Genomic DNA, 15,498 nt, shown 5'->3' with positions numbered 1-15,498 from the left:
CCAGCTAACCCTTCTGTGCTGAGGACTTCTCCATGGGGTCACGCAAGTGAAGCGTCTGCCGCTATTTATATAGTTTATGCACGTACAGACGCTGACACATGTACTTGCAGCACCAAACTGTTGCACGTGCCGATGGGTGGGCAGAGCACCCAGCAACACGAGCACCTCTTGTGCACACAGCATGCACGAAGTGGTTATATCCCATCATGCTACGGACACCCAAATTCCTATCTGTTTGGCATTGCTGTACCTGCCCCTGTTTCCCCCCGGTGACACCCTGTGCCTACCTGGACGGCCCATCCGCTTCATGCGCTCCAAATACTGGATAAGTGCGCGAGTGGCAGTCTTGTTTCCCCACCAGTATGGGATGGCAGGCCACAGCTCACAGTGCTCCTCCACTTCCATGTCCTCCTCGTAGGAGACTATCACCTGATGGCCATGCTGCCACATGGTCCGCAGTGTCGGCACCACCTACAAGACAGCATGCCCAGGTTGAAGGTAGCAACACAGCAGTGTTCCCGAAGTTCAAATACTGGTAGAGAGGCACAGATTCAGTTCAAATAAAGCTTTTAAGTGCACAGCCCAGTAGGTGGTTGGCTGGGTTACAAGCTGCAGGAGCAATAGGAGCCTGGGAACTTCAGCAGATTCCTCCTTTTCCTCAAATGATTCAACTATGGTAGAGTCCATAACTCAAGGTCTTACACCTGTGTAAGAAGAAACCAACCCCATGCACATACCGCTGCTGAGAATTTGCTGGGAGAGGAAGACACAGCCTGTTCAGTGAAAGGAGGTGGGGGCGGGGCACAGGCAAAGCCCTACACCCAGCTGTAGGAATACAGACAGAGAGAAGCGGGAATAATTTTGGCAGATGACCCAAATTTGTCACTGTAGCCATCAAAGAAAACTGAATTGCTTAAGACTTGGTAAGGCTAAATGTGAGTCTTCAAGAGATGTGTTAATTCTGATTTCTCTAAGCGGAAAGTTTCTGAAATTGGGATGCTCCAGATATTTTGAATTGAGAGAAGGGAAGACTTGAGTCAGACACTTTCTCAGACAGACCGACCAGCTGAAACAGGTCCATTAAATTTAAGTGTTTCAATATGAAATGACATTTTCCAATTCTCAAATGTTACTGGCAGACAGAATTGAGGCCCTCTAACTAGTTTTACTTGCAAAACCAATGAATGCATTTAATAGGTATTGGTTTTTTAAGAATGTTGTGGTTAAAAGCTGTGTCTGTTGGTTGTGAAAAGGAAATGGTGGCTTTTTGATGTTCCAATTAACTTATTAATTAAAATAAAAGCCAAAGGCAGTTGAAAATGCTTTATGTAAATTTTTGAAGAGAGCCAAGGGTTGAATAAACATGGGAATCCTTCTTACTTCATCCAAGAAAGAGTGCGAGCCCCAATTACGTCAGAAAATACTGCAAAATTAAGACACAAGCTACCCAAACTACAAAAATCTGTGGCTGACAGAAGCCTTTGCTTTAGTCCAGCTGCCTTTCTAAAGCTGGAAACTCTTAGAAAAAAAAGTGTGGGATAAGAGCCAAAGAAAAGAAAAAAACAGCTACCAGAAATGTGTATGTGAGCACAGGTGCTTATTTTGCAAACAAAGCAGAAATGAAACTGTAGATGTCTAACGAGGGATATTTAAACCCTAGTAATCTAGATCAAAGGAAGACACCTCGAATAGTTAAGGCAAATTAAAATTTGAAACGCAATGTAATGTTGTCATGCTGCGGACTGTGCCAGTACTACATACAAACCTCGCTACCTAGCGGTTGCTTAATAAATACTTTGACGCATACTTTTGTGCGATGACAGAGTTGCAGTTCTTGAAAGACAGTAGATACCAGATTATTTTAGAATAAGTGAGCAAGCACTTGGCTATTTGATGTTAAATCTGAATCTGTGAGCCTGAAAAGCCCCACAGCTACCTAATCTGCAGTGGTATCACTTGCAAAAATGGTGAGGTCCATTGTGCTGGTCAAGGACCCCACAGAAATAAAGTCTTCCTGCTTGAAGGAAGTACTTGTCTTCTCTTTCCTCCAGTGCCCTTCCTCCCTACCCCTGGACACAACTCAGAAACATTCTTCTTTCTTCAGCCAGGTGATTTCAAACCATTCGTTCATCACCAGCAGCAGCTTCCCTCTTTTGCAATTAATAACTTCTTTTCTTCTTAAGAGCTGGCCGTGTGTCTGAAAGCAAATTTGACCCTCTTCTCCAGTATTGCTCTGCTCATCCACAACTTACACACTCAAGTTATTTGGGGAAAAAAATAAAACGGTGTCACTCAGGTCTTCAGTTATTCAGCTGAGGCCTGAATATTCAGAATCCCCTAGTTTTGCTGAGAATTGTTCTATTTTAACTCTGCTGTACAAAATGCTTTGAAATGGTAATACTCATCCAATACACCAGCTTCAAAGGCTGAATTCAAATCGCAAACAGGGTCATCATTATCCCGTACCCCTCACATCTCCAGAGAAAACCTTCTGTTCCTGTGCATCTTTGAAATGTTAATTGTTTAACTGCTAAAAGCTCCCGCACCTTGTAAAACAAAAAAAAAAAGAGGAGGCTAAAAATCTCAACTTCTAAAATTTAGCAATCAAATAATTTCTGATTATTTAAATTAAGGCTTTTCTGGAGGTTTGGGTGACTGAAAGCATGGGTGAGAGCAAGGCTGGTTGGAAGGTCAGCTCCAGCTCACATCCAAGGAAGAAAGTCAATGCCACCAGAAATGCACTGAGGGCAGAGATGCTATTAAGAAGGACCTCAACAGGCTGGAGACATGGGCTGACAGAAACCTCATGAAGCTCAACAAAGGCAAAGTCCTGCCCCTGGATGGACTATCCCTATGCACCAGGACAGACTGGGGGCAGGTGGATAGAAAGCTGCTTTGCAGAAAAGGACCTGGAGGTCCTCATGGACACCAAGCTGTGAGAGTGGTCAAATGCTGGATCAAGCTGTTACAAAGGTGGTGGAATCTCCAGCCCTGGAGATATTCAAGGATGGACGGCACACAGCCCAACATAACTTTGAAGTTGGTCCTGCTTTGATTGGTGGGGTTGGACCAGATGACTTCCAGAGGTCACTTCCAACCTAAACTATTATAAATAGCATAAAAATTCATTTATAATTACTGCTGTGAAAGGGCAGAAAATGGAATCTTTAAATTCTATAAATATAGTATGGACTATATTTATAACACACACCCTTTTTTTTCCTTTTTTCCTTTTTTTAAAATGAAAGAACAACAAAACTCAGGTGAGTGGATGGCAGTTGTGTTCCTACTATTGTCCCACAACTCAACAGACATGACAGACAAATTTAACTCCCTCCTCCACATTGTGGTTGCTTTATCTCCTCACTTTCATTATGTAGAGATCTATCGCTGATGCTGCAACTGTTATTTTTCCTAGGCTAAAAATACAGTGAAAGTAGAAAGTAGAATATACCTAAAAATTTGGAATCAAAGATCTCACTGCAATATATCATTCTTAAAGGAGGAAAAAAGGATCTCATACTTACATTTCTGGGACACAGTTTACACTGGAAAATCTCTTTTATACAGGCAATAAGATGACAATGAAGTTTCTTGGTTAATCCATCAAAATTCCTGCAGGCTAAGATAACAACTTCCTGCGGATGAGTTTCCAACCATCTTAACACTTCCCACAGAATATCCTACAAGAGAGAGTCACAGCAACTTAGAAAGTCATCTATGCTATGCAGGGGAAAGGACATAAAACCAGCAGAGCATTGGTGGTAGGGTAGACTCACAATCGCAATAATGGAAATCAGTGTAGGTTTCGTGAGGATGGCCATCGGACAGCCCACAAGGTGTTCCAGAGAGATGCCCCCCAGGAAAACCTACTTTCTGCAGGTCTGTGCTGGTTTGCTCTGGATGTGCATCCAGTAAACTACACTTAACAGCCTTGTATTCTGATAATATCCATGAATCTCCTACTGCTTGGAGGTGGGTTAGCAGTAAACCCATCTTCCCAAGCTTCTTTAAGGACAAACAAGGTGTTAGTGGCAAACTCAAAAACCGGTAAAAACCTCTGTGCGTGCTTGAACATGACAGGACCCGTTTTCCCCATTTGTTATGGGCAATGGCAACTTCCTGAAGACCACATGTAATTAGCAGGGTACTCAGGCACTACATCTAATGATTTACATGAGCATGCCAGTCACCATGAAATCTCAAGGCATGAAGGGTTCAGACTCATGAAGGGTTCAGACTCATGAGCACGAAACTGAAGTTTAGCCAGTTGGTCTACAAATGAAAAGCTGCACTATGAAATGCCAGCTGTGCCTGGTCCCAGCAAATGGAAAGAAGATGTCACTCCACAGACCACATGCGAAGAGCAGCTCACAGCAGTTTCTCCACAGTAGCTGACAGTAATTTGATCCTGAGATGCAGACTTGACTCTCTCTTTCAGTGAAATATTTTTTCCTCAAAAAAAAAAAATGTTTCTGTCATTAGGCTTTCAGTACCTTCTTCTCTTTAACAACTTCTCTCCTTTCTGAGGAAATGGGATTGCCCTGGGACAACACAAGATAAACCCCAGAAACATCAAGTACTTGGTAGGGGGTAGGCAGTGGAGAGCAAGGCATGGCAGCTCCTGTTTGAGGATGAGGAATTGATTGATGCTCCAGTCTCGTTTGCAGCTGCTGAAAGTAACTTCCAGCCGGGCTGATTTTCTCTAGTTGGAAGTCCTCACATTAGGAAAACAAATAACCTACTCAGAAAACCTTGGGCCAGCACTGTCAGCCTACGATGTCCCTTAAATAAAAGAAACAGCACTGTTTTTATAGCTATCCCAAAGGTAAGAACAATACCTCTACAGTAACAGTTGTGTAAACCATATGCACAAAGTACAAATTCATAGATGGATCGTTAGCTTTGTGGGCAATCCTGAAATCCAGATATCTAACTCCGGCCTCAAGTTGCTCTGTCACAGTCAGTACCTGGAAGGTGAAACAGAAGACAAAGGTCCTGAGAGCTTGGGAGAGATTTGTTTCTTCAGTTTAGAAAGCTGAAAAGGGTGTACAAAGTTAGCCCTATGACATTTTTCACAGGTCTTTCATCTTTAAAATGGCACTATATGGCAGCAAGTCACAGCTGTGAAGTATTTTACTCTCTGACAAGAGAGATCCTGATCTCCCTGCGGCATATACTGCAGGTACGGATGAGATTAGTTTCAGACCTCTGTCCTTGTTGCGCTCTGAAAGTTAGGGATCCATTAACCTGTGCGTAAATACACGATTGCTCTTCACAAGACTATTCATATGAACAAAAAATGCAGAATCAGCACCTTAGAAATGCTGTATTTATTTTATTAGATCAAAGACTTTATCATGGTTGTCTCTGCGGAGCTCACTCATCCCCACCAGAAGGAAAAACAAAAATAGAAAAAAGTACTGGCTATTGTTCTTTTTCAGGATAAAGTCTCTTTAAAAGTTTGAATTGACCTGTAGAAGTCCTACAAAACAGAGGTCCCCCTCTATTTCCACTTTCCTTGGACCTCTCCTACTGGATTTGAGGGCTGAATAGAACAGGTGAGAAAGCTGAGTTTCTGGGGCAAGAAGTCCCAAATGATGTCTCTTATCTGTATCAAAGCTCTCTTTGCATAAGAAAATAGAATCAATTTAATTAAATACATTTAAATGTTAATTTGTGTCACTTCAACCTGCTTGTATGGACAACACTTTTAGTTTGCAGAAAGAACACACCGTACTGATTTAAGTCAGAAAGGATTCAACAAAAGTTAAATGAATGTAAGGCATTGCGCCTCAATAACTGCATTGTACCTTCACTGCTGAGACAGAGCTTTGATGCATGGCAGGATGCTCACCCTGCCTGGCTTCAACCATCTAAATTTTTGTCCTTAGGACGGGAATTTAATCTCCCCAGGCGGTGCCTGAGCTGCAGGGCTGGGGAGCAGCTCAGCCGCGGGGTGCGGGTGGTGCGATGGCTCGGGCCAGCAGCTCTCTCTGTGCCTGCTTGGGCTCCACCAGGCTGGAGCAGTTGAAGGAGTGATCTGTGACCAAGTCCCACCTTCGCTTGGAGTGTGCTGGAGATGGGAATGTATATGGCTGTAAGTCATATATAACCTCAGTGGCCAGAAAGAGCATCGGATGAAATAGTTGCTCTGAACTGCCCTTTGGATGAATTAATTTCTTTCCCTTAACTGCACGGGAAAACTAGACAAATTAGACTCCCTAATTAGTCACCTGGATTTGCATACTGAATCGGACAGCATGAACATTGCCCACAAGGACAAAATTTAAGAGGAAGCCTTGGGGGCGACGCTGCTTGCTGCTGCAATCTCACACCAGGCATCCAGGTCATGAGTCAAAGCTGCACACCTGACGCCAGCCACTGCGCAGGAAAGATTTGGGCCTCTAGACTGACACCCGTAACAGCCAGGCACCACCTCCTAGGCACTGGGCCATCCAGGAAAACTGCGAGTCCTACCACTGGTAGGGCTCCTTGATCTCTGTTCCGGATACCAACGGCTGGAGTCACCTCCTCACCAAGATAACTCGAGCCCCGCAGAGCTAAGGAGGGGCAGGATGGCAGCCGTGGCTCTTTCCCATCAGTGCCAGGCCACTTCCCACTCAGCACGCTGGGTCTGGACCTGAAAATTACTATAATGACGCAAGGAGTTTGTGAGTGCACCAACAGGGCCACTTCACTGGCCAGCAACCCACTGGTTGCTGGAGTATCTAACTAAGTATCTAAGTATCTAAGTCAGGAGGTATCTAATACTGAGTTAAGTCCCGAAGCAACAAGCAGCTCAACGCAAGGCCCTGTGCTCAGCGAGTGCCATTCCACATCAGCTCCCCGCTCCCGTTACATATCCGATACCTGGTAATGTCTAAGCCTACAGTTTGCCAGGGCTGCTCAAATACAACAGAAGCAGCCTAGGCATAATTATTGCTATTTATCAATTATTCAGTTTTAATTCCCTAATAATGAACTACTTCAATAAGAAAAAAAGTGAAAAGAGCTTTGGTACCTCTTTGATGCCAGGAAAGTCTGTTCTTTAGAAAAATCTTCAAAAGCTCTCGCTTAAATCGTGATCCCCAATTTTGTCTTTAATATACATTTGCAAGGAACAAAGAGATACCTGCTACCTTAATAATTAGATATTTTAAAAAATTAAACCTTTTGTGAGGGACCACACCTTCATTCTCTTAATCTTTATGGAAAAAATTCCCTGCAACAAGATTTTTGTCTCTGCTGTGTTAATAACACAGGGATGTTTTAGTTACTGATGAGCAGTGCTTACACAGAGTCAAGGCCTTTTCTGCTCCTCACACCGCCCCACCAGCAAGCAGGCTGGGGGTGCGCAAGAAGTTGGGAGGAGACACAGCCGGGACAGCTGACCCCAACTGACCAAAGGGATATTCCATACCATGTGACGTCATGCTCAGCAATATAAAGTTGGAGGAAGAAGGAAGGAGGGGACACTCGGAGTGATGGCGTTCATCTTCCTAAGTAACTGTTACGTGTGATGGAGCCCTGCCTTCCTGGAGACGGCGTGGTTTTTGCTTTACCTATTAAACTGTCTTTATCTCAACCCACAAGCTTTCTCACTTTTAACCTTCTGATTCTCTCCCCCATCCCACTGTGGGGGAGGGAGCAAGTGGCTGTGTAGCACTTAGTTGCCAGTTGGGGTTAAACCACGTCACCCAAGCACAGTATCTCACAAGAGCACAGATTTCTGGGCAGCAGGCTATTCTTTCATTGCCTACGGGAGACTGTGACCACTCTCCGCACTGCAGCACAAGCTTCAACTTTGCCCAGGCATGACGGGAACGCCAGACAACAGTTACCTGTGTTGTAGACCACTTCATGATAATGGGGTGCACAATGCAGGGCATACATTTGTTTAAGAACTTCACCATCTTGGATTCATTGCCACTAACAGTAGAGTTTTTATCCAAGCAGTAGGTCATAGTGTCATGACTCCCTGTAGAATACAAACATAAATGTACAGAAAAATGTAATTTCTTAACTACTCAACCACCACAATACACGGTTATATTGCATGTGCACACCTGACACGCCAACCCATTTCCATATCACACGCCTATATTGCCTGACAGCCTATGGAGTTACGGCAAAAAGGTGGGCTCTTATACAGAGGTTGCTCACCTGACATTAATAAGCTTAGTGTGAAATCCTTGTGAATGGAAGGCATTGAGACTTTTCAATAAAGCAGTCCCCGTCTAAACTACACGTCACTGTTGTTTGCCTCAAACCATAATAAAGTAGCATCTTTTACTGAAATAATTGTCTTGATGGGAAAATCCACTTTTTTTCAGGGAATAAATAGCTGAAGGCCGAACTTATCTAGAATTTGTCCTGTTTTCAGAGTCCTGGTTTCAGAGACAAATCCAAGTCTAAGTTTACATGTGATAGATGGACAAGATCCACCTTTTTACAGACTTTAAAAATTACTTTACTCTTTCCAGCACAGGGAATTACATAGGGGCAGGCTAAGCATCACGGCCAAGTACAGCCTGCCCAAACATTTTACTTCTATGAAGCCTTAATAAACCTGACACATCTCTTGCACCACGTTTAGATGAAACTCTTGTTGCAACTCACAATTTCTTCAGAACAGGGAACCAGCGATTTTTCTAGCTTTTTCTGTTCTGTTATTTATTCTAATTTTATAAAAATAATTAAAATAAAATTTTAAATAAATTTTATAAAAATTTATTCTAATTTTTTAAAAAGGGTATAAAGGAGGACCCTGCTAACTACCGCCCTGTCAGCCTCACCTCTGTGCCTGGGAAGATCATGGAACAGATCATCCTAGAAGCTATGCTAAGGCACATGGAAGACATGGAGGAGATTCGAGACAGCCAGCATGGCTTCACCAGGGGCAAGTCCTGCCTGACCAACCTAGTGACTTTCTACAATGGAGTGACTGCGTCAGTGGACAAGGGGAGAGCTACGGATATCATCTATCTGGACTTCTGTAAGGCCTTTGCCACGGTCCCCCACAACATCCTTCTCTCTAAGTTGGAGAGATATGGATTTGATGGGTGGACTGTTCGGTGGATAACGAACTAGCTGGATGGTCACATCCAGAGGGTGGTGGTCAATGGCTCAATGTCCAGATGGAGAGGGGTGACAAATGGTGTCCCTCAGGAATCCGTATTGGGACCGGTACTGTTCAACATCTTCATCAATGACATAGAGAGTGGGATCAAGTGCACTCGATCAAGTGCCAACGACAGTAAGCTGAGTGGTGCGGTCAATGTGCCAGAGGGACGGGATGTCATCCAGAGGGATGAGCTAGAGAGGTGGGCCCAAGCAAACCTTATGAAGTTCAACAAGGCCAAGTGCAGGGTCCTGCACTTGGGTCGGGACAACCCTCATTATCAGTACAGGCTGGGGAATGACATGATAGAGAGCAGCCCTGTGGAAAAGGACTTGGGGGTACTCGTGGATGAAAAGCTGGACATGAGCCAACAATGTGCACTTGCAGCCCAGAAGGCCAATCGCATCCTGGGCTGCATCAAAAGAAGCGTGGCCAGCAGATCCAGAGAGGTGATTCTCCCCCTCTACTCTGCTCTCGTGAGACCCCATCTGGAGTACTGTGTCCAGCTCTGGAGCCCTCAGCACAAGAAGGACATGGACCTGTTGGAGCAGGTCCAGAGGAGGGCCATGAAGATGATCTGAGGGCTGAAGCAGCACCTCTCCTATGAAGACAGGCTGAGACAGTTGGGGTTGTTGAGCCTGGAGAAGAGAAGGCTCCAGGGAAACCCCATAGTGGCCTTCCAGTACCTGAAGGGGGCCTATAAGAAAGCTGGGGAGAGGCTGTTTGCAAGGGCATGTAGCGATAGGACGAGGGGGAATGGTTTTAAACTAGAGCAGGGTAGGTTTAGATTAGACATTGGGATGAAGTTCTTTACAATGAGGGTGGTGAGGCACTGGAACAGATTGCCCAGAGAAGTGGAGGAGGCCTCATCCCTGGAGACATTCAAGGCCAGGCTCGATGAGGCTCTGAGCGACCTGTTGTCCCTGTAGTTGAAGATGTCCCTGCTTACTGCAGGGGGGTTGGACTAGATGACCTTTAAAGGTCCCTTCCAACCCAACACATGCTATGATTCTATGATTTATAAAGCACCAATAGGAAAAGCTAACAACTCAGTGAATTGACTTGCTGGGATCTTTACAGAGTACCTGCAAGGAATTTGCATACCATTTTGTTTTTTAAGCCTTCTGTCAAACAAATTGCTACCTGGTGCTAGGAACCGCCTTCTTGAATAGTCAGTCTTACTGGTGCCAATGGCCAAGTAGCCAAGGAAAAGGACAAGACTGTATTTGAAATAAAGAAAATTCTTTGAAACTGTCAATAATTAATGTCACACTCAATTTTATCCCCTTCTAAAGTCTGGTTTCTGTCTACTTTCCTGCTTTAAGCACCCAAACCAAGCTCACTGGAAGATCGATAATGAGAGCATGCAGTCAAAGAAGTTTGTCGTACAAGACGTAAGAGTCAAATCATTAAATACCCATGGACCAAATCCAAGCCTGAGAGAAGTGAACAGGATTTCACCGATGGACATTGCATCTACTGATGCCAATCAGCACACGGATAGTAACCTTTCATTTAGGAGTCTTCTTGTGATGTCAGTGAGTTACAGTAATGAAAGGAAGATGGGTATATCCATGACACAACAAATAGTGCTAAGATAGTGAGCTATCACAAAACCATGTAGCTTCAGCACTTGAAGCAACATCTCCCAGCAGCACTGTGATCAACCTGGTGCAAACACAACACTAATTACTGACACCTGCCTCTGTCTCCTCGTAATGCCTTCAGAATGCACTCTCTCACGTTTCCTGCATGCCTTTGTTGTCTTCTCTATCTGAGATAAGCTTCCACTTCCAAACTGGGCTTCCCCGAGTCATTGCTCCCTCTGAAAACCTGCCAGAGCTGTCTTGACCTAGTTGGTCTTGATCTGCTTTTGTTCTGACCTGGGCTAGACCAGTTTTGTGGGTCAGCTGGACAGCCACCAAAATCTGCCAAGTTAATAGCCTGCAATGCTCTGGAAAAGTCCTCCAATGTTTGCTGAAATGGGCTTGTCTTCAACTGTTCTTTTCTTCCTGCCTGTTCTCCATGAAGGCATAGTACAAGAACAACAAACATTCACAAGAATAACAGGACCACCATTATTGGAAAAGCCAGGAAGTCAAAGGCATATATCAGCAAGTTCTCAGCTTTCTAAAATGTCCAAGAAACACCACTGTGAAAGCTTTTTAGAAACAACGTAGTTCCTTTTCCACAAAAAACAAAGAAAAACAACGCTGAGCATGCTACTGACTTTTTGAAGGACTTTTGCAAGAGGAACAAAAAAGGGAAAAAAAAGGAAAAAATAATTTAAAAAGAGGATAATATTCCCATCATTCTTCTGTCATAAGATAGATAGTTATTTTCTTCTCTTACAGGCTTGATAAGAAATCTAGATTATTTTTTTTATAACAGCTGTCCTGGGGTCCTCTTACATAGGCTTTATCCAAAACAGAGGCGCACTTGTTTTGAAGTTTACGTCAATTTAAATTACATATCCAAGAAGTCACCATGAAATAAGTTTCTGGGTTTCAATTTTAATTGAAAAAAACGCCACACTCCATTATCTCATGAAGAGCAGCAAAAAAAAAAAAAATCCAGCACGGTTCTTGGGTCCTACCAGGGCTCCACCCACTGAAGACAAGACTTGATTTTTCCCACTATCTCTAAATACATGTCTTTGCTAAAGTTAACCTGCGACCCTGTAGCCTACACAAAATGTATATCTACATGCTGTGCCGCTTTCTACACAAACTGCCTGTTGCATCTACAGGTGTGAGAGAAAACACGGGCTAGATTTCTCTTTAGTACCATTTTCAGTGTGGAGGCAATGGGAATCACCCAAGAGCTGACAGTCCTCCAGTGCCTCCCCACGTGCCAGTGAAAACATGTTCTCCCATAACTTCTTTGGACAGAAAGGTGAAAAAGTAAAAAAAATTTAAAAATCATCTATTCAAGGCAGCGGAGAGTTAAGCAATAATATGACCAAAGAAAGACAAATGATACACAGGTCTGAATGTAGTACCAATGAGGACACCAGCTATAGCACAGGTGTATTTACCCATAATAGGAAAAATCCAGTTTTCGTAAGCAGGGTAATGCAGAAAAGTCATGCTCTACCTTAATAAAAACATATGTTAACTAAAAGTCTTCATCCTCCTCTTTTCATACCTTCATGACCTCTTTTAAACAGTACAAAGAAAAAAATAGTAAGGCAAAACGTTATTTCTCTCCCTTTGGAAACGTTTTTATTATGCAGGAAGCAGCAAGAACAAATTCGGAAAATCTCACCACTGCCCAGATATGCAAATGCTCAGATTATTAACAGTGATCTGACAAGATGATGCACAGGGCCTGCAAAGAAGTCCCTCTTTCTTTTCTTCCCTTAAAAAAAAAATTAATAATCCTTTTTTTCCCCCTCCCCTTTAAGAAAACCCAAACATTACAGACTCAAAGTATTCATATGTACACACACATCACACAAACCCTCCCCCAAGACCTTCTCCCACACACTGACCCAAATAATAAACGTAGCCATCCTGAAATGGGACAAACAGGATGTTCCAATGCTTAAATGACACACTAACAAAACAGCGGGAAACAAAAGTTAATCTTTACCTGGAAGGGCTAAGTTATAGAGGGGAATATCCCAGAGCTTCTCTGGTAATCGTGACATCCATTGACCGTTTTCATGGCACACGTGAGTGGAGGTTTGCAAAGGGCCTTCCATTAGTGGCTGCTCTAGGGCTTCACAGGGTGTTCTGGGAGGGAAAAAGAAAAGAAAAAGAATAAACCATTGCATATACTGGCGTTGAATTAATGCCGTTGCACCTGTGCGGAACGGATTTATACATGCTATAAAATGTCAACCCTTCTCTCAAATAGTTGCAGCAAAATGTCAAGAGCTCCTTGGCCGCAACATACACTGCTTTTGATAACATTGTCCCCCAGCACAATGCCAAGGGAGGGTTCCAGCTTCGGGCTTGTAGATTGACCAACTGAAAAAAAAATAGAGCCAAGACAAATACGTGCAGCTTGATTGGTATGGAGAAATGACTATCTACATCGGCAGTTGCGACATCATGAGGAGTAACCTACCTCCAGCATGAAACAACATCTGTTCCCTGACCCTTTGCAGCCCTGGGAGCGTGGCAGCGGGTCTGATGGCAGCACCAGGACTGGGACTGGGTCTGCGACCCTCAGGCCCCTGGAGAACAGTCACCTCAAAGCATCAATTCAGCTGTCACAACAATACCTCTAAGAAAAGCCTTGACAGAGATGTCAGGACATTGGATTTTCAGATCACACTGGCTTCTGGGGTCAAAGAGGCAAACTTCCATCTTCCTATTCCTTGTTTTGAGAAGATCTCCTGATGTCTCTTCTTAACACCCCTACTGAGCACATGATCACAAGTACTTCAGTTTGGTCAGACCTTCCTGAAAACTATGCTGGAACTGTTCTTCTTGGATACAAGCCTCTCTGGGATCTTCTGCAAAATTTGCAATGGTCATGGAGGAGTTCCAGTGGATGAAACCTAGCTGAGAAATCATGGTCATCGCCAGGGCCTACTAGAATTATCCTGTTCATTTTTCATTCTGTGTTCTCCTGGATGGTGCAGAACATGAAGACGAGCTCTACATGCCATTTTCTTTTCCAGGATGTTCCTGAAGTTCAGGTGGTGTTTTTGAGAATGAAAGCCAGCCTTCCTTTTCCCTGTTTTCAAGACTTTAGCTTGAAAGCTTTCAAGACTTTTTCGCAGCTATGTAGTGGGACTCTTTCTTTTAGATCCCAGCACAGTGTTTACCTATATTAATATTACATCTTTTTTAATCCTTTTTAAAAAAGCTGAATGATTCCTTCTTGTCCGTTACAGCAATGGCCGTCAGATATGTACTTGTGCAGGTTTTGCGCTCTGCCAAACTTCCTCACTGGTCCCTGATCCCTTTTGCAGCATCTTGGCACATTCATTCATGAGATGATTGCTTCTCCCCAAAGTCTTCTTTGGGTTGCTTTTGGGAGGTGGCTAGTTTCTCTGGATTTACAAGTAACCCATGCTGTTTATATGAAGAAACTGTGGTTTCCTTAAATATGGTGCAATAGATTTTTGGGGTTCTTCTGGCAGTCGCATAGGGTCATCTGAAAGGCAACTTTAGGAATTGCATTCTTAAGTTTTATGTCTGCACCGCACTTATCTGATAGTATCTGCTTTTATGTCTGCCAACGCACGTAGCATGACTTGTCCAGCCTGCCTTTGCTGTGCCTTTGGTGCGGCTTTGAACTGGCCTCATTGACTACAGCCATCCCAGTTAAGATAAGAATGGGACCGTGATGACTGAGGGAAATGCCCGGCCTCCCCTGGCGCAGTGACACAGGCTGCACGTGCCCGGTGTGCAACCTGGGGTTTTCCTCCTGGTGAAGAGCAGCTACCTCTGAGGTTATCCATACACACAAGCCCATTGCATAAGCAGGAAAGAAGTGGTTTAAACCTCTCTTGCTCCCTTTGTCTCCTTATTTTAAAAAACCAAATATTTGATGTGCAAAGTCAAGTGGAAAAACTCCCACAGATTTATTTAGAAAAAAAAAACGGCGTAGATCTTTTTTGTCCTGCATAAGCAAACGATCCCTATATGACACATCTGGTATTCTTATTCTTGGAAAGAAGTTCAGATCTCAGGCAGCCCAACTCACCCATCCTCTCGCTCTGCAATTTCACATGCCGAGCTTCTGCCTCCTGCAGACCCCTTGCTCAGACAACAGATGTCTGCGGCTGATCTTGTCCCCTTTTGCTGTGTTTCATGCTTCCTCAGACCTCAGGCCACTGCTCACCCAGGCCTGCTCTGCTCTAGTCTACGTACCATGTAGCATCAGCGCGGACGGGGGCTGCAGATGCTTGAAACAACATTGCTATTTCAGAGTTGCAAAAGATTGGATAGCCTTTCTCCTTCCCCAGCTCTGAAGCCGACAGGAGCTGTGAGGATGCAACACTCCAGCATATGGCAGCACTTACGTGGGTCCTGTACGCAGTCCAGAGACCTGACTATAAGCACTGCTTTTTCTCTTTTCCTTGCGATCCACAGCTCCCTTTCCAGAGCCTTTGGGGTTGCCTAATTCCTCTGTTCCCCAAAGCCACCCACGCCCCCCACCAAAGCAGGCACACAGCCCCCCAGTGAGAAGCAGGGACCTGTAAGCCCCACTGGCCAGCCGCACCTCAGCCCGGCACAAGCTCCTTTGCACCAACAGCACTCCCAGGATGCACTCAAGGGTGCAGGTTTACCTGCTACCACCCTTCCCATATAATCATAGAATGGTTTAGGTTGGAAGGGACCTTGAAGATCATCCAGTTCCAACCCCCCTGCCATGGGCAGGGACACCTCCCACTAGACCAAGTTGCCCTAAGC

The 15,498-nt window shown here is 44.3% G+C and overlaps 1 protein-coding gene across 4 annotated transcripts in view; it reads right to left on the bottom strand.

Moving 5' to 3' along the window:
- Positions 1-15,498, bottom strand: part of PLCXD1 (phosphatidylinositol specific phospholipase C X domain containing 1) — a 36,516-nt gene that overhangs the window by 2,514 nt on the left and 18,504 nt on the right. For all 4 annotated transcript variants that reach the window (XM_054188968.1, XM_054188967.1, XM_054188966.1 and 1 more), the window contains exons 2-6: positions 12,719-12,861; positions 7,845-7,981; positions 4,842-4,970; positions 3,528-3,683; positions 288-471 (exon numbers count right to left, since the gene is read on the bottom strand). In XM_054188968.1, coding sequence (XP_054044943.1) covers positions 288-471; positions 3,528-3,683; positions 4,842-4,970; positions 7,845-7,981; positions 12,719-12,861 — 749 coding nt within the window. The remainder of the gene's footprint in view (positions 1-287; positions 472-3,527; positions 3,684-4,841; positions 4,971-7,844; positions 7,982-12,718; positions 12,862-15,498) is intronic.

Source organism: Rissa tridactyla, chromosome 1 (assembly GCF_028500815.1).
Source record: "Rissa tridactyla isolate bRisTri1 chromosome 1, bRisTri1.patW.cur.20221130, whole genome shotgun sequence".
NCBI lineage: Eukaryota > Metazoa > Chordata > Aves > Charadriiformes > Laridae > Rissa > Rissa tridactyla.
The sequence above is the reverse complement of the archived record's forward strand: the minus strand, read 5'-3'. Positions and strand labels throughout refer to the sequence as shown.